The sequence below is a fragment of the Lonchura striata genome, chromosome Z, assembly GCF_050655825.1.
Source record: "Lonchura striata isolate lonStrDom1 chromosome Z, ASM5065582v1, whole genome shotgun sequence".
In the NCBI taxonomy this organism is placed as follows: domain Eukaryota; kingdom Metazoa; phylum Chordata; class Aves; order Passeriformes; family Estrildidae; genus Lonchura; species Lonchura striata.
Window position 1 is genome coordinate 25846817 of NC_140740.1, and position 27982 is coordinate 25874798.

The 27982-nt window shown below is 35.1% G+C and overlaps 1 protein-coding gene across 7 annotated transcripts in view; it reads left to right on the top strand.

Annotated features, from left to right (window-relative positions):
- Positions 1-27982, top strand: part of SHOC1 (shortage in chiasmata 1) — a 94524-nt gene that overhangs the window by 51344 nt on the left and 15198 nt on the right. For all 7 annotated transcript variants that reach the window (XM_085567229.1, XM_085567226.1, XM_085567227.1 and 4 more), the window contains 14 exons: positions 893-1083; positions 2769-2931; positions 4757-4859; positions 5564-5720; positions 6999-7106; positions 10504-10633; positions 11455-11549; positions 12555-12797; positions 13925-14362; positions 16706-16837; positions 18211-18387; positions 20995-21102; positions 22715-22902; positions 27430-27502. In XM_085567229.1, the coding sequence (XP_085423355.1) occupies positions 893-1083; positions 2769-2931; positions 4757-4859; positions 5564-5720; positions 6999-7106; positions 10504-10633; positions 11455-11549; positions 12555-12797; positions 13925-14362; positions 16706-16837; positions 18211-18387; positions 20995-21102; positions 22715-22902; positions 27430-27502 (2306 nt within the window). The remainder of the gene's footprint in view (positions 1-892; positions 1084-2768; positions 2932-4756; positions 4860-5563; positions 5721-6998; positions 7107-10503; positions 10634-11454; positions 11550-12554; positions 12798-13924; positions 14363-16705; positions 16838-18210; positions 18388-20994; positions 21103-22714; positions 22903-27429; positions 27503-27982) is intronic.

A 27982-nucleotide genomic window follows, 5' to 3' on the forward strand; every position in this document is an offset into this window, starting at 1 on the left:
AGCAGAGGTTCCCCTCTATTGCTGTTTACACATGAAGTCCTCTACTGAATTTCAGAGGTGTATTTCTATGCTTTTCTGCTATTATGATTGCTTTTATAAGCATTACCTCTAGATGTCTAGCAAATAGCAAGATGATGTAATACTAAGTATTAAAAATATGAATAAATCAATAGGATGCAAAACTGAGAAATCAATTGTCTGAAATGAGAACAGTAAATACAATAAGTGTAGATGAGCTGATTTGGGTGCTTCAGAAATGTCAGCACTCATCAGAGTTACTATATTGTTGCACATATATGTGTAGCGCAGCATTAACACATACTTCAGTCAGCTATTTGTAACTGTTTTGTCCAGATGCATGCTTAGCTGGGGAAAATTGTGGGTTTTTTTTCCTTTCTATATTCAAATGATTTTCCTACTTATTTGGCAAACAGTAGGGAGGTTTTTTTAATAAATAATAGTAATTCTGAAGTTTGTATGAAAAGTTACAGGAAATAGAAGTGGTTTTGTTTCTTCACTTACCCGATCTTTTTCCTCTTGCTGTTACTTGCAATTTCTTCATGGTTTTTGAAACAGAAGTGTACATTTTATCCAGCAGCAAATTTTGTCAAGAACATTATGACATCAATAGGTTTGGTGCTTTTTATTTTTTGTGCAATTTTATGCTAGGTGTAAGCTTAAAAGGCTTTTTCTTGTGGAAGAATTGAACATGTAATTTGACCATGGATCCAGTGAATAGAGAGAACTCTAATTTCGAATCTTCTTCAGTGAATATGGTGATTATCAAAGTTCTTAGAGCACCTAAGTGCTGTTGATTCACTGCAGAGTCAGGGAAATTACAACATTGATTTTGCTACAGCTTAAGCATCAGATATTTTTTCCTGTTTTTTAGGAAACCTATCTCCTCTGTAGAGTTTCAGACTAGTAATGATTTAATAGAAGTTATTCCAAGTTCAAATCCTCACTCTCAGACTTACACAGAAGAACCTTTTTTACTTACGAAAAATAGTTTTAAGGAAGACTCCACCCAAGACAAATATCTGAAGATTTACTATGGCACTGAATTTAAAGAACCACAGCATGGTAAAATGTTCAATTCACTAGTTTCTGAGTTTTGGTTGAGTATTTATGTTAACTTTTGTAAATTTTTTTGCACATGTTCCAAAGACATTGATGAAATCATTTGGGTGATCAAAACCTTTGCAGTTGCATAAGGTATAACCACAGATTTATTCCCTGGAAAAGCAGGGCTTGTATTAGTAGTTAAAGAGAGATGCAAACCAAAAGAAGTATAAGATAGATTTCTTTATGGAGATCTGTTTGAGTTAGAACCATAAAAGAGTTTGGTGGGAACATAATAAGTATCCATCATTTCCAGGCTGTTATGAGAGAACAGAGAGTTATTACAGGCAGAGAATCATCCAAGGAGTGAAAGGGAAATGTGGGAATAAGGAGACTTACATATTGGTAAAAAGTGTGGAAAAAGAACAAAAAACTCCCTTTGCCCTTCTGTATGTATTATATATATGTAAAATGCGTGTGTAGATACATCTGTATTTCATACTGCAAAAATAAGGGGATTTGTCAAATGTGGTTACTGCATCATTTCTGTCTCAGGAGAGCAGTAGTTTAAACTAAAAAGAAATGGAATAATGTGATGGCTTGGGTTCAAAAGGACCATTTATCAACACCTCTGTAATCAGTTCAGGTTGGTCAGACCCTCATCCAACCTCACCTTGAACAATTCAACTCTGGGGATTGGAACTGCCTCACTTCTGGGGATAGGACATCGACCACCCCCCTTTTGGAAGAAACTGCTTCCTTATATCTAATTTAAATTATCCCTCTTTAAGTTTAAAACCTACAACCCAAAAGGTGTATCCCCACCTTCCTTATAAGCCTTCTTGAAGTACTGAGAAGCCACAGTAAGGTTTTCCTGGAGCCATCTCCTCTCCAGGCATAACATATGCCAATTCTCTCAGGCTTTTCTCACAGGAGAGGTGTTCCTTTCCTCTGATTGTTCTGTGATCCCTCCACTTGACCTGATCGAAGAGGTCCATGTCTCTCTTTGTACTGAGGACCCCAGGGCTGGATGCAGGGTTCCAGGTGGGCTCTCACCACAGCAGAGCAGAGGGGCAGAATCCCCTCCCTCCCCTGCTGCCCATGCTGCTTTGGATGCAGCCCAGGACACATTTGGCTTTCTGGGCAGTGAGTGCCCATGGCCAGGTCATGTCCAGCCTCTCACCCACCAGCACCCCCAGTCCTGCTCACAGGGCTGCTCTTGATCTGTTCATTCCCCAGCCTGTGTTGATATGTCATCATTCTTGAAATCACAGTAATTTTCAACCTTCTTTGTAATTTTTCTTCTTCATAATTAGGGAATCTGCAATTAGTTTTAGACATGTATGGAGAGGGTGCATCATTTGTACATTTAAAATTGCTAAGTTTCTTGGCCAGAACCTACTTCAGAAATTCCTTTATCACACTTGAAAGTGCAAACAAGGAAACAAAATAATACCCTTTGTTTTTAGCAGGTATTATGTAAGACAAAAAGCTAAAGAAAACTAGAGGTTATCATGTGAACCATAGAAGTCTAGACTTCATTGCACTTCAAATGCTTTAAGATTTTTAAGCTTGAAGTTAAAAGCACTTAATTGTTTTGCTGATATTCATAGTATTCTAACAGTTGCTCAACAATTCTCTTTATTCTGATAATTCTTAGTATTTTTATCTTGTTTTATAATGTGTTTTTTCTTCTATTTTGTCAGATTTATGTTTGGAAGAGGAGTTTGTTTTTATTGATAATCTTGAACATTTTCGTAAAAAATTGCCAACTTTATCTATACTTCTGAGCAGACTACAGTTTTTTTTAGTGAAAGATCCCCTTTTGGATTTTAAAGGACAATTTTTAACAGCAGAGAATATTTTCAGGTACTTAAAATTTCTGTATAATATTAAACATAAACCATAGTCTCTGTATTATGCCATTAACATTTTTACATTTGTTGTATTTTACCTTTGTAACTAGTTTATGTTTGCAACAGGTAAAGACTTCAGCTTTTAATATTAGGAAAAAATCAGAAGTGTGAAATTTATATGCATTAAGAAAACTAGATTAATTAAATTGTCATTTTTACATTCTATAGGTGTGAAATGTTATCAGGATATTAGTTTTGGAATACTGAAAAAAATGTGCATCTTTATAGGACCTAGTCCTTCCTCAAACTGACTGATTCCATATCATGAAAGTATCACTAAATTTAGTAAGGCTAGGATTTTACACATGCTTCCATGTTCTTTTTTTCTCTCCTCTCAGATGTGCTGCCAGTAAATCCATGTTCTTGAATTGTATTTCTTCAAGTTTAAATAGAAATTATTTATGGTTTTGCTCAATTTTGTATTGCTAGGTTGAAATTTAATTGAATGATACCTATGTCATGAATTTGAACAAACCAGTACATTTTAACATTTAACATGTTGTATCAAAAATGGGCCCAGTATTTTGTTAATATAGCCCTTGTATACATACATTCATAAAGCCTGGCTAAGTCTTGCACTGATTTTCTTCATGTCTGGATTACTTGTATTACTTCCTTTGCACTTGGAAGGCTTGCATGACTGACAGGCAAGGTAAAACAAATTTCATCTGAATCAACTGTACCTATAGAGTATAACAAGGAGGAATGGGGTTGTTTGCCTGTTTTTTCAAAGTTGAGCCCCAGTCTTGCAGTGAATCTTGGATGTAAGACTGTGAATACTGTAGATAACCAGTGAAGAGAACATGATCTGAATTCTGTAAAGACTTTCAGAAATACCAATAATGGGGAAAAAAAATGCTTTACAGAAGTAGCTCTGACCTTCAGATCTGTGGTTGACTAGCAAAACCATGGACCTGTCCAAAGTAGGAGTCCAGATCTTCTAGTGCAGCACACAGGGACATGTATTTAGAGAAAGGGACTCAATTAGATAGACTTCAACTTGAATTAAAATTCATGAGTATCCCAAGGCTGGACACAGAACAGTTTGTACTCTGCAGTCTAAAATATTCCTCCAGAAAATAGTGGTGTCAGGGACTGAAGAAGTTACTATAGATTTAATGCCTGTAGGCATAAAGGGCAAGCCTGATGAAGCTCTTATTTTCTACCTGACAAATCTTCATCCCTGTGCTTCTTGTGTCCTTGCTTTACAATGCAAGTAGTGGTTTAATTCCTGAGCTTTACTTCCAAGTGTTTTAAAGTTTTCCAGTTAAGCCAGGAACATACTTTTAGTTTTCCATTTAACTAGTGATAAGCGCACTCTGCCATCTTTCATGCTGAATCTTTCCTGAAAATAGGGATGAAAGGTTGCAAAAGAGAAATAAGGCCAATAGATTATAGAGATTTTCTGTCTAGTAAAAAAATTGTACATTGGAAGAAATTAGATCAGCAGCTTTTGCAGGAAGCACTTTTACATGAGGGGACTTTTGTATTGGGAGGTTGAAGAATTATAATATGAAGGTTTTTTTCTGTAACTGTTTAAGGCAAGCCCTAATATTAAGCATTTCTACTCTGCATATAATGTATTATTTATTTAAAATTTTCTTTGGTTGATTACACAGATAAATACAGCATCACTTGGAATTGCCTTCTTAGAAAAGGCATGGATTTAGAAAAACTTTTGCCATGTATATGGCTATAAAGACTATTGCTAAGTGCTTCAGTTTTAGACATTAGGTAATACAAAGAAGTCACTTACTTTCTTTTATGATCTTTTAAAGAGAATGTTTGACTTTCCAAAATGGAATGAAGGTGGAAGAGAGTCAAAATGAATTGCAGTGGATTAAAGAGAGTTTCTGTACTGTATCTATGAAAGATGAAGAGGTATCATCCTGTTGTTTCATATATAATAATATATCATGTTAGTGGTTATTCTATGTTATGCATGTGTGTTTGCTCACCTGCAAGTCATCTTACTGCGTTCATATTTGCCAAATATTTCGAGTTTTCATGCTTCCAAGATTAGAAAACACTGGTATTATTTGTAGTTTTTTAATTCTTGGATGCTGTTTTTATGAATATCTGCTCTGACAAGCTGTGTGTCCTGGTACCTGATGTGTTTGCAGTTTTATGTAGATACTTGTTAAACTAAGAATAAAAATTAATCAGACCAGGAAGCCATGACATGAGCTCAGGAAAGGGAAGGCTACTAGACGTGTTCTGGGATTTGAGGAGCCAGCTTGCCTTTTTTTTTAAAGAAGTCAAATCTACTTTTTGCTCCATTTTTCAAAATTCTAAAAAAACAAATTTTCAGTAAAATAAATGAGGATTGTACTTGATTGGGAACGGTAAGTTAAGATCCACTTTTTACACTCCACTGACTCAATATGAAGTTGTGTAACATTGTATTTTACCCTGCATTGAGCAAAGCTTTGTGTGTGCTGTGTAAATGTCAAGCAACTTCTCTCCTAAGAGCTTTTAAATTAGTTTAGAATTAAGTTATTTCAAGATTTTGAAGAAGCTCAGACTGTAGAGTAATACAAAAGGAAATTTACTGGCCATTCTGTTGTGATTAATATTTTTTTCAGTATTTCCTGTTGCCTGTTGATTTAGAATTTGGCACACCTAACAGTGGCAGATCTGATTGTGCTAAGATTCCATCATACTTGCAGCTAAAGGAGGTGTTAAATTTAGCTCCAGTCGCTGTAGATGATGAAGACCTTTGCAAACAAGTGATTAGAGAAGGTGAGGGTTGGTTTTCTTAAGCGCTTGGCCTGATTTTCCTTTCATTCCAACACATTTAACACAATCAAGCTCTTGTATGTTGAGTTCACTTAAAAATTACTTCCCAGCTTATCAGATGAGAATTTCTGTGGATGAACTAGGACCTGTGTTACACCCAAATTTCTGATATTAGAAATGTTTCCTTAACGGGTAGTAAACTACTTGCCATTTGATTTAGTCCAGGGTTGTGTTGTAATCTTGAACACAAATGTAATATGAGCCATGATTTGTGATATATAATCAACATAGCTATAGTAATTTGATCTTGTGCTCTCTAACATGTTTTTAAGTTTACTTGCAGAGATATCCCTAAGAGGATTATATGCAGAACAGTCATACCATAAAAAATGCTTTTGTTGCATTGCAATTGCAAATACAAAAGCAGATTTCTGGGGTGGAGAATGGTTAAATAATTCCATGGATAACAGGATTATTCTCAATGACAGTAATAGTTTCTTTAAAGGAATTTTATAAAAATTACTAAATGCTTTTAGACTACTGATAAATATAACTTTGATGACAGTTATTGGCTAATGGATTGATTTGTCTGACAGTATTTTGTTTAGTTAAAATAAAAAGGCATTGCCTGAGGGTTGGTTTTTTGTAATTTTTTTTAAGTCCAGATAAATAATTGTCCACTTTTTTGGTGGACATGAATGAGCTTAAAGAAGGCTTAATGCTTCTGAAGATGGAGGATGTGTGCTGAATTCTGTGTCTCATAGGGCAGCAATTTGAAGTAAACCAGTGTCATATTGACGACAGAAACAAAACTTTTAAAAGTGCATATTTGACTAAAACAGTTTCATGTGCATTCTTCTGATATATTTAGTGTCATGTTTGCAGCTGAGATTGCAGAGATTTGAGGATTCTGTACATAAAAATAAACCTATTGGGGGTTTTGTTTTAGTCCTTTTTTGATAGCAAAAGAATCTACAGATGCATTCTCCTAATAAAGTATATTTAGGCTACTTGATATAGTTTAGTTGTTCTGGAAATTATTGTAGTCATTAGATCTTGGGATAATTCAGATAGTGACTATGCAATACTGTGAGGGACCTTTTCTGTCACTTAAGGGACAAGACTGAGCACTGCTCTAATCAACTAAGGCATCTGGGGTTACTAAGCATGACTAATTTTTCATAAAAATGTATCATGGAGGTTCAATAAAAAGCCTGAATGCTCTGACAGGAAAAAATAATAAATGGTTCATTTATGGCACCTTTTAAAATCTGTTTTCAGATCTCAAAGCAGAAATTACATACAAAATAGAAATTTCCAAGTACTGTGCCATTCCGCAAGAGGTTTGCTCCAGTATTAGCACAAGTATGTTGGAATTCTGTGAGTCAGGTAGGAACAGCTATATAAATCAAGGGGTGATATTTAAGATAAATTCTTCAGGTAGTTTCTTTAATATTCTGTTTGTGGGAAAACATCAGTAAGAAGATTCACTTTGTGTAATCTATTATTTTGTACCCACACAATAAGGAGATAGAAGTGCCATACTCCTTTCTAGAGCTTTATAATCTAAACACAACCAACTTTACAATTCCTTCATGTTGCTTGTGGCTGTAAGCAATGTCTACAACTTTTGCACTTTGTTCAATTTTTAGATCTTTTTTTTATCTAGCAACTCACCTACTGAGAGAGGGTAGATGAAAGTTAAGGCAGATTGGTTAAAACTGTGGAGTCAAAGAGCACAGTTGGAAATTTGTTAAAAGTCTGATATTAATGCTTTCAAAAGAGGGTGGTGGAGAACAATTGAGGTAGCAGTGCTGTGTTTGTAAATTCTAGAGATTCAAAACTCCCCTGCAGACATTATGTGTTGCAAATCGTTCAGTAATTACATGTGATTGGGAAGTTAAGCCAGAGCTGTTTTCTACAGAAAGGAACTCCAGCTGTTGAGTATTTACTAATGTGCATTGAATCCTTGCTTCTCCTGCACTGGGACCAGGAAATACACCCTGTTTGTCCATCTTTAGTAGCTTGAAAATCAAAGTCATGGTATTTACACCATCAACCAGTGTGGAGCAGCTTTGATGTCTCACTGCTTAACCTAGTCCTCCTACCTTAGTTAAAGTTTTTTCATGTTCTAGATGTAACCTTTCAAAATAATGTTCAGTCTTTGCCAGCCCTACTATATTCACAGCTAAATTCTGGCTGACTAAACGAGGCAGAAAAATGGCTGTGCTGGTGACATTTTTCACCTTTCATTTAATGAAGAAGGGCCTGCACAAAGAGTAACATTTACAAATAAATGTGATCTGAGCAGAGTGTCAATACATGATTATACATGTAGGTCTCATCCTAATGTATATCCTGTCTATGAAAAGATCTATCCATTGTTGCATTGGACAGTAGCAGTATTAACCATCAGTTCTTGTTCACTTGATAGTTTTCCATACAGAAGTCACTAAAATACTCAAGATGCCAAGTTTTCTCCAGAACAACACCTTTTTATTGTCTTAGTTTCAACAAGTTTTAAATTTAGCTGATAGTTGTCCCCTGCAGGCTAATAATTGTACCATGTTTTAGATACTGTATTGTAGTGGAATTTTGTTTGAAACAATCATATCATTTCAAAGTGGCTGATATAAAAGCTCAATGCAAACACACCAAGTTCCACAAGATAAAGTTAAGTTTATTTTACCTCTGGAGAGTATTGGCTGGGATGATAAACTGTAATCTGTGTCTACTCAGCTCTCTGACTTCTCTTTACTTCTAAAGCTTAAGGGGCTTAAGTGCAGTAGATCTGAATCTTCTCCTGTATATAGTACTAATAAATTGACTGTGATCTTCTCTAGGGTATTGTCCATTCTTCTGCAGTAGATAAGTGAGCAAGCCATCTTGAATTGTCTTTTAAAGAAAGTGGCTGCATTAATCCTTATTACTAGTTGCTCTCTTAGCTCTACTGTTGTTTCAGGCAGAATTCTATTGTTGGGGTGTTGGGGTACAATCAGGTTCCATCCCTCTCTCTCTCTCTCTATATATATATATATATTTTTTTTTTTTAATTTTTTTTTTTTCCAGGATAGACTCAGGTCTGTAGGATAGAGACCTACAAATGTGTGCAATCACTGCCAGAACACCATTTGATAGCAGAAGTTTCTGTATTAGGTGTTAGGTTTCAGCTGAGATGCCTGACAGTCTTCTCCTTCTAATTAATTTTGTTCTTTATGAATTACCAGAAGTGAAATATGTTTGCTTGTGAAGAAGCAGTCGTAAGACTAAGCAGTCTTTCTCTAGTCACTGAGTTTGTTTAAAAAAGATATTGAGAGACAAGATAGTTCTGAGTCAGCAATGTTCTGAGAAAGGAAATGTTACTCTGAGTGTAGGCAGAGTTTAACTAATGTAGCTGATAAAGAATTCCAGTCTCAAAGGCATAAATAATTAGACAAAAGCAGATATGAATAGTATTGGTCAAAAAGAAAGACTAGTTCTTTTTAGATATGTCAGGTATTTTTGCTGTCCTGAGACAAGCTTCTGTCCTGTTCAAAGTAAAGTCCGTAAATTGTTGCTCTTCACAAAAACTGGTTTGTGAGCAGAAGTTCAGAGCATGAGTTCATTGAACCTTTTTTTGTTCTAAGTGACTGAGAAAGAAGTGACACTGACTGGAAGTTTGTTGCTTTCTTTTGTATCCACTTTAATTTCTTACCTTTTTTTTCCCTGCTTTTCTGATATGTTTATGTCCTTTGGCTTTCTGTCACTGTCCCTTCCCTTCCTGCCTAACAATCAGCTTGTTAGGTCCTTCAAGGAGAAACTGTGAACGGCTGGATAGGTGACTGACTCCTAGGCTGCTGTGTGCCAATTGGCCAGGCAATGTGGGTATGATGATTGCATCTACTTACTGCCTGTTGGAATGAATAGGGAATTGATTGTAAGTGTTTTTCCTTGTGGAGGCACTGATTTATTCACAATTTTTCTGCCTTAGTGTTCACAGAACATGGAACAACTGTGGGTTTTCTGATTTCTATTTTTGGTTTAGTAGAATGCCAGAGAGATTAATACCAGGGCAATCATGTGAACCACCAAAATCAATGAAGTTGCAAGTAGGACTTGAATAAAATCCAAGAAATCATGAATATGTCCACATTTAATATGATTGGGAGGAAGAAAGAAAAGAACATTTAAAGTGACTTGTAGAGGACTTTTAACCTGCCAGGTTTGTTTGTATACTGCTTGAAAAAAAAAAAAAAAAACAAAACTGGTATTGTAATTAATTTCAGTGATCATCCCTAGCAGTTTCAATGAAAACTAATTCTGCTTGAAAGAGTGTTTTTTTCATTAAAATCCTGACTGTTGTTGAAGTTCCTGAGGCTGTTCTTACAGCAGCCACAATATTTCCTGTAGTCTCTCTCCCACTTAATTAACATCATTTATGGAGGAATCATCTAAGAAGGATAACAGGTATGAATATCAAAATCTCAACCATGGTACCTGATTATTCAATTTATAAATTTATAATTAAGAGTAATCTTATATGTGATGTGTATATACCCAGTACTACATCAAAGCAATGTGATCTACAATTGTTTCCCCAGACTATTTGGAAAAAAGATGTGAAGTATTTGGGGCACACTGCTTATTGAATTGTCCCATGAAAATATTTTCTATTTTAATCCAAAACTTTACTTGTGTAAGATTCATAAGCATGTGTATTTCATTCACAAGTAGCTTTGTAATTTTTATTTTTGTTTTTATTTTTATTTTTATTTTTATTTTGGCTGGGACTTCATGCAATTTCCAGCTGAATATATTCTGTATATGAAAGATGAAATGGAAGTGCCTTTAACTCCTCCATGTCAACAACAAAGATCATGGGTTAATTTTCTGTGCAGAGGACTTCAAGAAGAACCTATTTCTCTCTCTTGTAACAGGTAGTGACAAATTCTGGTAGTAGTGACAAACCTTGGTAGTGACAAATTCTGTGTCATAAATCCTCAAAATTATTGAAAAAATAACTTCATTGTATTTATGAATTGGTACTTATATTCTTTGAGCTGCATATATATTGTGTCTTGTGTGAGTGATGGAATGCACAGTCCATATGTGTGGTTTTCTATGTGAGGAACCTGAAAAAGGAAAGGAAGTTTCTTCTGTAGACGTCTTTCTCTGGGAGGATTTTGTAGCCTGAAAATGCAGTCTTCTTTTTGCAGTAGGCAACAGTAAATATTTAAAGTATTTAGCAAGTATGTGTGTGGGTATATGTGTGTATGTATACCTATGGCTAGCACATATGTTGCACAAGGATCACCTGGAGAACATCCAGAAGAGATATTGTAAGAAATTATTGTGTGTTTTGGGGATACCCTCCAACAATAGATTTCAGGCCTTTTCATACCAACATAGGATTAGGATTGCTCCATCTTTTCCTTCTCATCTTATTTGAGACTAGCATTTCTTGCCTTGCTATCTTTCTAACACATGCAGGACGAATTTCAATATCCCTTTGGGACAGGAATTGTGGTCTAGACAGAATTCTCATTCAGTGCTGCTTTACTTCATGGCCCAGCCTTGATGGCCCCTCCTCTTACTCTTTCCTCTCATCCTCTGTATGGATAGGAAAAAAAAAATAATGAATGAGTGAATAAATGAATGAATGAATTTAAAGACAAGGTATATATATTTAAAAGATGTTTTTTTATAAATCAAAATTCAATAGATAATGCTGCTAAATTTTTTTTAATGTTCCTCATAGTATTTTGATTGCAGAGCCCTCTAGGGAATTCTTAGAATCTTTGGTATGGCAATCAGAGAAGTATCGGGATAATACGAGCTCTCTTTTGCTTGTCGGTAAGGATTTCTAATTGATAATCAATTTCTAACTGATGTTTGCAAGTTCCATGTGCATGGAAAAATATAGCAGAAAAGATAATGTTATATTATGGAGCACATATTTTGAGTCATTGAAGTTTATCCAGTTACTGTAACCCTATGAAGTTTGTATGATGTGTTTATTGTAGTACATACAAGAAGTTACAGTATGGCAACACAGAAGTTGGTATGCCATGTATCCTTCTATGGAAGTAATTAGAATTAAGTAAGAGTTTTATTTTTTTGTGACAGTGTTCACTACTATTATATAAAATAACTACTTGGTGAAATATGGTAATTTGTTTAATTCCTTCCTTTGTGCTATTTTCCCTTAAATAATGTTTCAAAATATGTAGCAATCAATACAATAGTACTGTTAATGGAAGATAATATTGTAACTTCACAAGAGTGGAAGAGAAGTAGAATACACAAAGTCAAAAGAAGCTGCTGTCTATTAATGAAAGTGTCAGAATATATGTTACTACTATTCTTTCATTTCACTTTATTTGCCTTCATTTTACAAGTCTCAGGATTAAGTTATGTATATTGACTTTTTTCGTTGTCCAATTCATTTGTACATTGATTTATAGTTGAAAATAATGTATGATATGCTCATTACTGTTTCAGTTAATTTTTTTTTCAGGTAAGGATTATTATAAGTCTTTGTAACCATGACAATAACCCACAGATAATTATCAAGATAATTTGTAAATTTAGTAATGCAGCTACACATTATTAGATTAAAAAAAAAATGAAACCGTCAGCCCTCTTACTCACAGAACTCAGAAAAGCACACTTCTTCTGATAATGTTAACCACCTTGCTTTTAAATCTGTTGAAGGACACAGAGTTTCAAATGGAAGTATGAATAATAGATATATGTAATAAGCCAAGAGTACTTGGGAGCTTTTATTTCCATAAGGACATTCTGTTTTCATCTTTCTAGATTATTGATATTATATGTTAATTTCTGATTCTTTTGTAGAGCATCCTGCTGTTAACCTTGCACATCAGCATCATTCACTGACAGAACTCCAGAAAAAGCTGCCACTTGAGGTTGAAGCACCAGTGCTTGGCTCACTAGAAGAGGGCTGGCGGCTTCATAGGGGTTTAAATCCAGCAGCTGTGGAAATTTTGGAACAATTCAGTATGGATGGAAGTAATATAAACAGTCTGCTCCCTACAGAAGTAGAAACGTTCACACAATTTACATCATATCAATTAGAAAGTAAGTATCTTCTCTTTTTAAAAAAGTGATAGAAAGCCAGAGACATGTACTTAAACAGAGAATCACACAGGGGGTTACAGATCTCCAAGAACAAAGAAAATTAATTATTTCTTATTCTTAAGAAAAAAATGTTTTGCATTAAAATAAAGGAAGGATTCTGCTGCAATTTTAAGGTGTACTTTCACTAACTCAGAATAAATTGTAGGAAGAAAAGTGTTGAACGACACAAAGTCATCTTTTCTATTACTGTGCAGATGAAGAATGGCCTCCACCAGTCATTTTTAAATAAAATAGTTCCATACAGGAGAATTTCTTAAGAAGTAGTAGTTTTGCTTTAGAATATTTTAATGAAGCAGATATTCACATAGCCTTACCAGCACAAGGTCAGTGGGGGGAGTATGTTACAGTGAAAATTACTTATTTTGTGATGCTGTAGAGGGTTTTTTAATACAAACTATTTCAAATTTTAACAGCTCATCACTTAAGAATTTCACATGGATGTTTTTGCATATTTATAATCAAACTTCAACAAAAAAAGCAAGAAGTTATTCAGATTTTGTTGTATAACTATGACTAGACTGCAAGGCACCAATTGTGGTTATAGAACTCCAAGGATTGACAGTAACTTGAGATATTGTGAAACACATAGACACTGCTCATGCAAGAGCATTTCCCATTAACTGCTTTTTACATTTCTTTAATTGTTTAGCCACTGTGTTTCAGGCGGATGTGCAGCTACAGTGCAAAAAAGTTGTAGTTCTAGTGAAGCATATCTTCAGTGGGAACTGTTTGCGTACTTCTTTTTTCCCCTCTAAAAAATAAAATTGTAAATTTTTCTTCCTAATGAAATGTTTTGTGTCCCACTTTCTAGAAATCTAACAATAAATCCCATGTAGATGATGAAAACTTCAAACAATAATATGGCCTTCTGTATCTTAATATTGTGCATTCTTAAATAGGCCTAATCAATACAAGTTTTTTGAAAAGGATCCTAGTGATCTGAGAAGGCACAAAGAAGTTTGAAAAATGCCTTCTTTGTAAATCATCCAAAGTCCTTAATTCCAATGAGGAGAAAGAAAAGAAAAAAAATCTGTGTCACAGCAAATAAATTAAATTGTATTTTTTAGGATGGCTTGAAGAGAAGAATTCAGTGACAAACCAAGAGCTGCTTTCTGCTGAAAGACATCAGTCAGAGAAAGTAGACTTGTCACTGCAGATTCAAAGGCAGAACTTTGCCATGAGTGCTCCGCCATCTGCCAAAATTCACAGTACAAATACATCTGTGGAAGAGCTTACTGGAGGAAGCATAAGCAAGATTAAGACAGAAGAAGCAATTTGCTTCTTAAACCAAGAAAAGAAAACTCTCAAACTATCTGAATCGGACAGCTGTACAGTTGTGTCTTCTAAACTAGACAACTCATCCTGTAGTGGAAAGCCTGCATCACTTGTACTTGCTTCTAAATGGGCCAACGATGATTCTGATCTGAACAACTTTATTATGATGAGATCTAAATATACAGTCACCGAAAGAGAGGAAAAGTATTATGTAGATAGACCTGAAAAAGGTATGTGAACCAGTTTATTCTGCCATTTTTTCCAGATTTAATTCTTCTCTATTTCACCAGTTACAATAGATGCTAGTTCATCCTAGTCAATTATTTGAAGTATATTGACAGTTATGTTGCCTTCATGGAAGACAACGATTGACAACATTTTTATTTTTATGATCGTCAATGTAATTGAATTCTAGCTAGGTAACTTAGCTTTTGTTGTTTTCCATTAGATATATTAGAAGATTTTGGTTGGTTGGTTTACTTGGGGTGGGGTGAGGGTGCATTTTTTTGGGATGAGATTTTTTATCTCATAAAATATTTGCGTTTATCCCTATTCTGACAAAGTAACTCTAAATGGTACTTACTTTGAGGGATCTCTTCCATCCATATGTTCTAAATTGGATCTTCTGGCCACTTTGGAGAAGTAGTAATCCTCAAATTCATTGTAGTTATCAAATAGCAAATATCAGTACTTACTTCTGTAACCTAGGAAATGAGCAAGAGTTGTTCATTTGAGCCAGTTATGTTGGTGCAAACCCCATCAAATCATCAAACAATGCACCAAAACAGATATTAGGGAAAACAGAAAATTGTTGGTAGTCTTGTTCTTGTTGATGGCAATACTTGGAAATGAATATCAGGCTATATGTTCAGCATTGAAGGAATTCAAAGTAGCAGAGAGAAAAAAGAAAGTAGAAGAATGTTCTTTTTTGTTTTGAAAAATAAGTATTTGTGACATATAATGGCAAGTAATAGCGGCATACTGCTAAATTCACTTTTCAGAATGTAATTATGTTTTTTTTAATTGAAAATTTTCTTTCATATGGCAGAATTTTGACCATAACTTTTATCTGTGTTTTAGTTAAATGCCCCAGCATTAAAAAAAAAAACCAAAACCAAACAGTTGTTACATAAAAGCCTCAGCAATAGTTCCTGTAGAGTTGGGATGTTTTTTGGTTTGTTTTTGGGTTTTTTTTGGTTTTTTTTGTAAAATTCGTGTGTTTCTGACACTGTTGGAGATGCATAAGAATTTCATGGTGTCAGAAAGCAATAATCCAAATTTTAGAAGGTGCCAAGGTACGTGAAGTTTTATGCTGCCATCTAGTGAACCTTGACCAGAACCGCATGGCCTAACGAGGAATCCAAGCGTATTGAAAGAAAAGCTGTCGCATTCACGAATAAGCTCGGAAGGGTTTAAGATTCAATGCAGATTAGGACAAGTGTACAGGTAGATCACAGTATTGCAGAGCAGTTATGCCTGACATATAGAGAAGCCATTAAAATATGGAGGTCTGTGATAACCACATCAATGTAGAAATGATACAAAACATTGCATCCTTTAACAATAAAGAAACATTTTTATCAAGGGTCATTCTAAATCTAACTGAAAATTGAAAGGCTAGCACTGCTTGTAAGGCTTCTTCATTGCTTGACTTATTTTTTTAAAGATATCATAATGTGTAGTGTTTAGAAAATATGCAGGAGGGAAATAGTAGGAGAAACTCAGTGATCCAGTTTTGAACCCCAGATACCTTTTCAAAATAAGGCAAGTTATCTAAGTTAACATAATAAAAATTCAGTTTTTCTTTGCCTTCTGTCTCTGTATTATTAGTTTGTTTGCTGAGGAAAGTGGCATTCTTAAGTAGAAAAATCAATAATATTTATAAGAATATTCTTATTCAATAAGAACCCCTCTCACAGAAAAATAATCAGAATAAAGAGACAGAAGAAGCTTTGTGGCCAGAAGTTGAAGCTTGTGCATAGCATATATCAGGAAGAAGGGAAGGCTACTTAGAAATATTAACAAGTTGCAAAAGATAGCTAGGTGACAGGCAAAAAAATTATTTTCAATATGATTTTTTTTTTCCATTTGCAACTTGTATATTCTTTATGCATGTCTTGAAGTATCTAAACTTTTTGACTCAAACTCACTGATGTATTTTTCATAGTTTGATCTCCTTATGGTCAGCAGCATCTTTCCTGTCATGCATGTTTTTTCTCAATATAAAGGCATATGACGTTTCCTATGGAGCTATATTATAGACCAGTAGTATCAGCTCCTTAACTTTCACAGCTATGTATTTCTACCCTTACGAAGAGCAATCTAATAATGCCTGACTTCTTGGGCTATTGAGGCAGACAGGGCCTAATCTGGTTTTGGGTTTTATGGATTTTTGTACTGTATAAGCCCAGGAAAACAACAAAGAATTCATGAAGAGAAAACATATGTTTCACAGAAACAACTTAATTTGAAAGTATTTTTTGCATGTAGAGTCATTTATAGAGCAGTTTTCTTATTCATTGAGCTGGTTTTGTGATATTAGCTAAATATTCCCTTGTGGTTTCATTATTTAGTGGTACAGCCTGAAGAACAGCATATGAGTGTTCACAAAGAGGATGACTCTTTTTGTGAGACTGTAAAAACAGAGGAAAAAACACAAGAGAATAAAGAATATTACAGTATCACTGTCGATATTCAACCATCAGGTATACACTATTTTTGGAACTGCTTTACCTTCTCCCAGGTAATTAGTGACAGGACAAGAAGAAATGGCATCAAGCTGCACCAGATGAGGTTTACATTGGATACTGGAAAAAACTTCTACTCTGGAAAAGTGGCCAGGCATTGGGACTGGCTTCCCAAGGTAGTGGTGGACTCACCATCCCTGGCAGTGTTAAAAAACCCTGGGTATGTGGCACTTGGGGACAAGGGTTAGTGGTGAGCATGGTGGTGCTGGGTTAACACTTGAGCTCAATGATCTCACTTATTCTGTGATTCTATATAGTTTTGCAAAATAATTTTATATAAAATAGTACTGCCCAGAGAAATACAGAAATTGTTAGACTTAGTCTCTTCTCTTTGTGGCTGAAAGTATTGCAAGTAGATGGATATGTATTTTGACACAGATATGAGAGTGTGCTATGGAGCAGCATTTTGAGACAAAAGCCAATTAATTGCATGCAAGGTAAAAAGAGTAACTTGGACTTAGAGTTATGTCTGGTCAAAATCAGCAGGCATGAAGTCTCTTAATGCCAATCAGTCAGTACTTTCCATTTACTAGTCTGCACATTTTTGTCTGAGTAAATGAGAAATGGAAATGGAAGAGATCAGTAGTCATTTTGATAGAAGAGGTCTTTAACAGTAGAAATCATCAATTGATTTATCTCAGACATAACTGGGCCTTACCCCTTGAACTCTCGCTGTTGTATGAGCATTGTATCAAAGAACATGACTGACAACACTTTTCTCATGCAGTAGAAATGGTAGAGAAGAACCTAGAAAATTAAAAATACCCTGCTCTAGGAAGTTGTAGGCCTAGCACAGATTAGTTTGGTTTTCCTTCACAATACATTGATTCCAGCCTTACAGGATTTTCTTTCACAGAGCCAGTGAAAGAGTAGAATAGTCCTTTCATCTGTTCCCACGTGAGATGGAAATCATAGCTTTAAGCTGATTTTAATTTTTTTTTAATACAATTGGAGAGAGAAAATAAAACATTTCTGCAGTCAAAACAAAAATTAGCATTTTGAAAATGACTATAATGTAGAAGCAGGCTGCTGTAAAACAACTGAACAGCAAATAATCTTAGGATTTTCTACTGCTGTGACTCACACTAACTTCTCTTGGAGTTTGATCATGTTATGAAATACATGGAACAATGTGGTTACCTGTTGTGAGGATAAGCTGATTGCTACCACTGCAGGAGGCTCTGTGGCGAGTAACTTTTTTCATTAATGTTTCAGCTTTCATGAACAAGATATCATTGGTAATCTTTTGCTGCATCTTTTGAGTGTTCATGTCCACTAGTGGTATGTGAAACCAAACTTTGTTATTATGTTTTGTTCATTGTGTTATCCAGAAAGCCAATGCCAGGCCTACTGCCTCTTGGAAGAAGCAGCCATTCCTGTTTTAAAAGATTTGACACATCTGGGTGTACTTGCTTCCGTTAATTGGAGCTTTGAGAGTGTTAAATTTGATCATACAAGGTTTTTCTTAAAACAGCAAGAGAAAGTGATATGTGATCATTTCAAACAAAGTAAGTGTTTAGAACATCTGTTCTTCTTTAAAACTAATACAGATTTGATTAGTGAAACAAGGTTCAAGATGTCTTATAAATTAATGGTAAATATTTTCACAGTTTATCTTATAGACTTACAACAACTGATTTCCTCTTTTATTTCAAAAATGTCTCTGTCTTCAATATTGCAGTTATTAAACTCAATATTGCAATACAAAATTATTCTAATTGGATTTCAATTTAAAAGACTTTACATACGCTTCAGAAATGTTGTTTCTATAGCAAACAATGAGTTTTTTTCATGATAGATTTTAAAATTAAAAGTTGTTTATGTTGTTTTGTTATTTCTTTTTTTCATATCTATATTTTGTCATACCTACATGATGCCAAATACTATGCCCATGTTAGAAATGAAGAGGAAAAAAAATCCATAATGCTTTGGTTTCCTTCTGACTTAATTTCTCTTCTATGTGGCATATGAAAGCCCTATAAAACCAGAAAAATTAGAAGGAAAATCATCAAAGATAGTGACCCCTTACAAAGATTTTTGACTGTAAAGAGAATCAGGAAAATTTCATAACAAAATAGAGACTGGTTTGAGGAACATTTAGGAAGTTACTTAGTATTTTGTGTTACTTTTTGAGTTGTACAGCTCATAGCTGATAACTAGTTCTAAGGATAACATAGTAGGCTGTCTACTACCTGCCATGTTTCTCTATTATGTCATAAATTATGCAATAAACTCTTGCTGTCTCAATTTCATTACTTTCTGCGTTGAATGTATTTTTCTCAAAGAAAACATTAACAACCATGAAACCTCAAATGAGAAAGAAGGCAAACAAAAAGAAACTGTAGTTGCCCCTACAGAATGACAGACTGTGGTTTTAAAATTAATATTAAATTATATTAAAATTATCAGCAGCAGTGTTCTTTTAATGTGAGTGAGTTTACAAAAAAGACACCATCTTCACAAACATGAGGGATAAATATAGTATCTATATCTGTATCAGTAAATGACAGAAAGGAAACCATTAATGAGAAAAGTGTACACAGAATTACTACTGCTTCTCTGAATCAAAGAAAAAAATTGTGTAAGAATCTGCATTTCAATACAATCATAATTTAAGAAAACTTACATCCTCTCAAATGCAGTTTACATGCTATAGAAATTGCATTTTTTCCCAGCTAAAGCAGCAGAAGAAAGTAAGAACTTTCTTGCTGGAAGGTCCACAGGAACAAGAGAGAAAATACTCAATTCATTCCTAATTAATATTTCTCTGTGTCTATATGAGATACAAAAATCTCCCTGGTAACATACTTCTTTTATTTCCTTCCTGGTTTTAAATAGTTTCACAATATCCAGTCTTATTCCACTTTTCTCCAGACTGTGCTGATGTATTTGCTCCTTAATCCCTGAGTGAACATACAAAACAATCACTTACTGTGATGGTAGTGATCTATTAGCAGATTACTATTCCCCTGCTGGACTTTTATGCATCAAATATCACCAAGTGCTCCAGTCTTCCATCATAAAATAGTTTCTTACTATGTTCCTTTGTTTCTAAAGGACCTGTGTTCCTCACAGAGTTTTTATGGTGGTTGGTGTAAAGAGCTGGATATAGTCCTTTACTAACAGAGCTGAACATTAACTTTCTATCTTTTAATGCAGAATAGTAGCAAGATCTTTACCTTTCATGCAGTTTCCAGCTACGTCCTTCTGTATGCTGTGTCCTTAAGTTGGTTTTTCCTTCCTTGTATTTTTGAATTAAAAGTTATGATAATCCTTGTACACAGACCTAGCTATTATTTTTCTCCTAGAATGCAACTTCAGCTAGTAATTTATTCTTAAAATTATTTTCCTCAATCTTTCTAAGCATCTTGAAGTATGTGTTTTGTTATTAAGCACACTTACTCTGTAGTTGTGTTTTCAAAAATTTATGGTTTATGGTGATGAACTGCACCATTACCTATGTGCAATTTTCAAATATATGTTCTGTCTTCAGACTAGAAATTCCTTCCTGTTCAGTCAAGTCCTATAATATATATTCAAAATGGACACAATACAGAACAGGAAGCCCATAAATTTGTTTGATGTGTATGAGGCTAAGAAGAAGCAAATGTCATTCAGATTTACATTCTTGAAAGTGAAAATTCTCATCTTGGGATGTTAATTAGGTGCAGAGATTTGCCACACTAAAATCAGTAAAGCAACAAAAATATTGGCCACTTGCCCTGGGCCAGATGACCTGGGAAATATCTTAAGCTATTTGGCAAGACCACCAGATCTGAAGGCTATACTTTGAAGGTTATCCATGTTCAAGTATGTTTAATGAAAATGCTTAGATACCAGGATCTTTTAATGAAAAGGCTTAGATACCAGGATCTTTTAAGCTAACTACACACACACACACACACACACACACACACACACACACACACACAGATATATAGATAGATATAGATATAGATATAGATATAGATATAGATATAGATATAGATATAGATATAGATAGATATAGATATAGATATAGATATAGATATAGATATAGATATAGATATAGATATAGATAAAACGTGAGTTGTGACATCTTATGTAGCCCACACCTCTGTCTTCTATTTATAAAGGTCAGATAGATGAGAAGGAGATCATGCTGTTCAGACACGCTGCTCTGGTACACCTGCTGGTGACAGTTCGAGATCTGCTACTAACATGTGGCTTGGACGCAGCTCTAGGTTTGTTTTCAGTATATATACAATAATGATACCCAGAAACCCAAAACTTTGTGTGTGTTCTGCAGACAATCCCTTATGTTTGTGGCTGTGACTCTGCCATCAGAGTATATGCTCAGTTCATGACTAATAGACTGAAACTGTTATGGAATAACAGTTATTCCATTTGTTAAGAACTTTCACATATATTAAACGTCTTGTATCTCAGAATGACAAATGGACTGTCTAGAGAGTTTTGTTGGACTCTATGTGGAAACGGAAGAACATGCAAAAGTCAACTCCTTTTCTGTTTACTATCTATCTTTTCTGAGTGTGGAACACTTTCCACATAAAATATTGTTAGGCTCTGTGAAAGTGAGTTACTTAAATCAGAGAGCATTTTAAGCAAAATCTTCAATATTATCTAATGTATCATGAGGAAAGAGGCTTGAACTTGCTACACTGGACTTACGTAGAAGCACTTTTTTTTAACTTTTCTGGTCTTATTCAAATTTGGAATATGGCAATCCATTGTAACCTAGTTTAATGCCTGAAATGATAATGCTGAGCTTGTTAAATTCCTGTAGTTGTATGTTTTGAATTTTCAAATACCTCTATCAGGCTAGGTCTACAAGACACTGAAGTTATATGAATGCCCTAGGAAAGTCAGACTCCTTTCTTTACAGAAGATAAAGTTGCTTCAGAGCATCTGTCTTCAATCTGAACTATCCCTGGATGGATGATGTTTCCTTAAAATTGATGTAAAATCTAAAACATCTGCCCTAGACTAAACTGTAAGGGAAAATACTTTGTCTTTCCTTAAATATTTCTAGCAATAAAAGAGTAGGAGGAAGAATACAGAATGAATATCTAAGGAGAATCCTAAGTACAAATCTTTTCTCTCATTACTATAAACAATGTAGAAGAATGGGAGGAAGAAAAATTAGCAGTTTTTCCTGTACTCTTTTTTTGTAGCAGAAGCACTCCTAGATTGTATTTCAGAATTACAAAAGCACCTGTGTTTCCAAACCTGAGCAACAGCTCACACAGGAAATTGCACAATTAAAATAAAATAAAAAAATAGAAAATTGGGCAAGATACTAAGTAGGCCTTGTGGTGTTCACTGTTGTGTTGTTGTGCTGTGTGGTTCATCATGTAGTTATATGTTGGATGTATTTTTTTCTTTATGCATTTTCAGATAACCCCAGCATTGTTCACCATTTATACATAGAAGGCATTCAGAGTTGAGTGTAGTTATGATAATATGTAGAGTGGTAAACATGCAGGACAAACAAGCTTTAGACAATGGTGATAGAAATAGTGTTGTTAGTATAAGTAATACAGATAAGTATATAAGAGTGTTGCTGCCAGCATCTGCAGCTTCAGGATGCAGTCTTGTATAATTCTATCTGGAGTTACATAGTGGATACCACATAAAGTACATCAGTTTTATAAACACCATTTATGTACCCGATAAGTGGTCACACTCTCCTTCCATACTGGGGAGCCACTAACATTCATCTGTTTTTGTGCAAGATACCATCATATAGATCTTAAATTGATGTGCAGATTGAGCACAATGCTTGACAATTATCTTTTGTCACTTCATTTACTTCTTTTGTTGCTCCATTAACAGGTTATTTGTCCAAGGCAAAGGATGTCTATAAAAACATTTTAGAATCCTGTTTGAATAATATCTGGAGGCAGCTGAAGATTGTACAGTACAGCAGCCAGAAAAAGCATGAAACACATCCCAAAATAACAGCACTTCAGTGTGAAATATTAAATTGGATGAAAAGTTATGGAGAGAGCCACAGTGTTAAGGTTAACAAAATAATCAGTTTCTCTTAACAAACAAAATTGTTCCTGATTACATGAGTAGTTGCAAGACTATGTTTGAACAAGGGTTCATTTATGAAAAAAAGTCAAATAATTACTTCATGGTATCTATTAAATAAGGCTAAATAAATTTTAAGAACTCTGTCACAGCAGTACAAGTTTTTGGTTGATCAAATCTCCCTTTGTTGCATGCATGAAATAACATGCAAAAGAGTTTTAGCATTGCCAGGGCTTTATCTTGTTTCACGTGGTTTTGTTTTCCTGATAAATTTATTGTATCACATCAGTTACTAAAAATTATAATATAGCCTTTTATTTGAAAGCCTCAGTCATCTGGCACAGAGAGAATCATAGCACAAGTCATGATTGTGTGCTTTTATGGTGTGGCTTGGAGCACACATATGTCAAGGAGTGTGTAAGTGGTGTTATCCACAGATAACCTCTGCTTAACCAGTGTATCTGGTAAACCTCCTGGCATTTGAATGGTATAGAAAGCAAATATCTGTGAGTGATTGTTTTGGCATAGAAGAGACAGTTCTGGAGGATATTCAAATTACCAAAAGATTCTCTTTTCTGGATGTGTGAATACTTTGGGTGATATGACACAGTGCCAAACATCTCCTTCCTTTGCACAATATTTATTATTTCTTTACAGAATACTAATCACATTAGGAAACAGAATGAAATGTGTAGTGCTTAAAGTGTTCTAACTGTTTGGAATAGAATTTAGGCTCCTAAACACAACCAAAAAAGATCTTTAAGTTTATTTTAGCTTCTTTCCATACTTCACTTCCTGAGGATTTATTCTTCCTGTGTTTAAGAGTTGCACTGGGAGGTTCTGAATATCTTTTGATTAAACTTTACTAGAAGAACAATATAACAACTTATTATATATCCTTTCTGAATTTAAAATTAAAATGAAGCAATAAAAATAAAATGGTGCTGATTGTCTTGATGTCTGTCCTTCAACAGACAAAGATGATTTTGCATCCTTTTTATCTTCTTAAGAGCAGCACATTTTGCTTTGTAATATTAGGATTATGTTGCAGTAGGAGGCATGTGAGAGCTTGATGTCATTTTTATGTCAGCTCAGTGGCAATTTGGCTTTTCTTCTCAACTCCACTAGCCATGATTTTTAAAAATTTTTATTTATAACTCCTGAGTTTTGACTTGTTTGCTTGACTTAGTCATGCAGAGATATGCATGCAATATAATGCTATATATTATTTTATTCACAATTACTAATTGTTTCCTGTTTCCTAACATTCAGAGACAGGTTTTAATGAGCCTGACTAGGTAGAAGGAGTATTCCAGTTTAATAAGAAGTAAAAGTTGTAGTCCATAAACTATTTGCTATCATATCAGATCAGTATCAGTTCTGTCGTACCACATCAATATCAGTTTTGTTGTATCACATCAATATCAGTAAATATGATGTGAAATAGGATAGTCTTATGATCCTTTTATTAGCCAGAGTTGTTACTGATGCCGGACTGTAATGGGACATGTCCTTTGTAAGGTAGAAGTTACTGCTGGTTTAGAAAAGAAATCCTCTTTGTTTTATTATCTTTTATACTCCTGATTTAATAGAATATTATTAAAAATTTTATCTAGCTCACTTGAACATATAATGAGTCTGCTGTTGAATTGTGTGAAGAAAAGCAGGTCAACGTTTTTACATGCAGTTGTCCAAAACTGCTTATAAAGATGCCAGTGGATTGTTGAGTTGCTCTTCTGTGCACCTACTTATGGAAATTGAAATCTGCCTCTGCCTGTCAGACCAGAAGTTCTTTTCTGCCAAGATCTAACGCTCTTTTAATATTTACACATATGATAATCTTATGTCTGTAAATCTTAAGAATCAGACATGTGATTCCTTAAAATATTATCTTGTGTACAACATGAAAAGTATCTGTAGAATGGCATAAAAGTTCAGAGAGCATCCTGTCAGAAAGCATGGTGATGTATTTAGGTACATGTTCTTCTTTATATACTTAATGTAGCAATGTGTTTAGTTTGTATCAGTTAAAATGATGGACAAGGTAAACACCTTCTGTGGTGGGGATTCTTTTTAAGACTGTGTCAGTTTGGTAGATTCTAATTCTTTTCAACATTTTTGTCTTAATCAATATTCAGTGAGTCTCAGATCTCTGGCAGAAACACTTCTGTGACTCCATCTACAGACTGGAAGATCTTTCTAATCAGTTCAGCAGTAAATCCAGTACGTCCCTCTGTTAAATAAGTACCTTGCAGACTGAATTCTAGATATCTTCAGCTTAAGTTTTCTCTCCATAGGGATAATGTTTCTAATGTGACAGATCTGTCTAGTACAATAGTAATGATGGGATATAATATATTTAGATAATGTTTTTAAGTAGGTTCACAAGCATTCTTTTTGAGCTCAGGAGTAAGTCAAGTCAAAAGCCAAGCAAGCGAGGCAGAAGCCTGGCCTGCCTGAGCAGAGATCTTCTAGAATTTAGGTGGAAAAGCAATGTATATGGATTTGCAATATCACTTATGAGCAGGTGACATGAAGGGACTTGAGAGAGGCTGTTCACTCCTGTAGGGAGAAAATTTATGTGGCCAAAGCTCAATTGAAGCTCAAGCTGGCTAACACTGAATGACAAGAAGAGCTTTTTAAATAAGTCAAGAGCAAAATAAGAATCAGAGACAACATTGGTCTGTTGCTCAACAAAGTTGGTCACCTCACAAATTGGGACATAAACAAAGCAGAGACATTCAGTGCCTTCTTTTGCCTGTCTTCAATCTCCAGAGTTTGGTGTTAGAAGACTTGACTGAGGACAAAGGTGGACTCCCAGCCAATCCTGAGCTTGTTTGAGACTTGCTACTCCATCTGAATGTGCATAGATGTAGAGAGCCCAGTGAGGTTGACAGGGTACTGAAGGAGCTCAAAAATGTCATTATGGGAACTCTTTCCATTATTTTTTCAACAATCTTGGGAGTCTAGAGACATCCCAGCTGATTTAGGTGTTACTTAAGGTTACTGGAAGGTGTTAAATGTTGTTTCAATTTTCAAGAAGGGAAAGAAGGAAGCCTCTGGTAATTACAGACTTGTCTGTGCCACTTCAGTGCCTGTTAAAATTATAGGAAAGTTTATTCTGGGAGATACTGGAAAATGCTTGAGAAACAATGCAATCATTGGCTGCAGCCAGCATGAGTTCACAAGAGAAAAGTACTACTTAGCCAACTTAATTTCCTTTCTTTTCCCACTTACAACAAGGTGGCCCATCTAGTTGACCAAGGAAAGCCAGTGTGTGTGGTTTTCAACTTTAGCAAAGTTTTCAGTACTGTCTCTCACAATATCCTAGATGAACTGTTCACCACAGAGCTAGACAAGTCCATAATACCGGTTTGGGTGAGCAGTTGACAAATGGGTTGAGTGCAAAAAATTACAGTACATGGAATTACATCAGGCTGGTGGCCAGTGACCAGTGGTGTTCCCCAGGACTAAGTTTTAGAGAAAGTGCTCTTAAATGTTTTTGTAAGTTGTCTGGACACAGGAATTAAAAGTACATTAAGTGATTTTACTGATTATACTAGTGTAGAAAGGCCTTTCACAAAAATTAAGCTAGAGAACTGAGAACTCACCAGCTTTATGAACTATATGGAGATTAAGTGCCAAATTTTCCTCCTGGGATGGGGCAACCATGGTTATACATACAAATTGGGAAAGAGACTTGAGCCCAGTGGGTAGAGACTGGAAGTCTGGGTCAATAGCAAATTGATTCAGTGGTATCCTGGCAGCCAGGAGGGTCAAACAATGTCCTGGGGTGCATCAGGCACAGCATCACCCGCTGAGAAAGGGAGGGGGTTGTCCTGACCTCCTCTGCATTGAGATGGCCTCACCTTGAGTGCTGGGGGCAGTTTTGGGCACCACAATACAAGGAGGATATCAAACTTGTCTGTTTTGTCTGTCCAGAGGAGGGGACCAAGATATTAGAAGGCTTCAAGAGCAAGAGGAAGGGCAGCTGATGTCACTTCTGTTGTTCCTCGTGGGGAAGAGAAGGCTGAGGGGTGGCCCCATCACAGCCTACATCTTCCTCAAGCAAAACAGATGAGGGGAAGGTGTATATCTCCTCTCTCTGGTAACTAGTAATAGGACACAAGCAACTGGAATGAAGTGGTGTCATACGAAGTTCAGGCACATTAGGCAAAAGATTCTTCACTTAGAGGGTGGTCCTCCCTGGAACAGACTTCTAAGTAAGTGTTTAAAGCACTAAGCCTGTCCAAGTTCCAAGAAGTTCTTGGATATATTCATATGGTTTAGTTTTAGGTAGTCTTGTGAGAAGCACAGAGTTGGACTCTGTCCTTATGGGTCCCTTCCAACTTGGAATATTCTACAATTGTCATTGTGGAAAACTCAAAGTTTCTGGTTTTACCATTTGTTTATTCAATCTTGTGTTTTCTCTTCAGAGGAGAAAGAAAGATGTATGTGGGCTGAAAGAAAAAAATTAACATAACTGGAGTTTCTTTTTAATTTTCTTCATACAGATATTAATAATTACAAGGATGGACTCTGAAAGAGAAAAAGCTGCCTTCATTCAACCATTATCTAGGATAGATGGTAAATTATTATTTTATGTGTATTTTTGAAATAAAAAGTGGCTCTTATCCTGTAGAGTGCTGCATTCATGTGTGAATGCTTGGTGCAGGTCTTTCTCCATTCTCATCAGGACCCTTTCTACATATTTTTCTCACTGTTTAATATTCCATAACTCTTCCATCAGCCTTTTATCTTTTAATTTTATTTTCCCCCATTTAGAAGTGCTGGTCTAATGTTTTCCATTTCAAGAGAGTAATAATTTATCTGTTGGGTCAAAGATTTTTTTTAACAGAACATGAAGGAGCTGTGGACAGCCCATTGCCTAATTATATTTGTATCTGTTGTCTTGACTAGTTTGTCTCATTGTTTTTAGCTGATCATTAGTCACAAGTTTTCTTCCTTCCAAGCGTATTCAGAGCAGTTAGGTTTTAAAAGTCTTAACTAAACTCCCCAGCATAAAGCCTTGAATGAGTATTCAGGTACAGATAATATTTTCCTTTA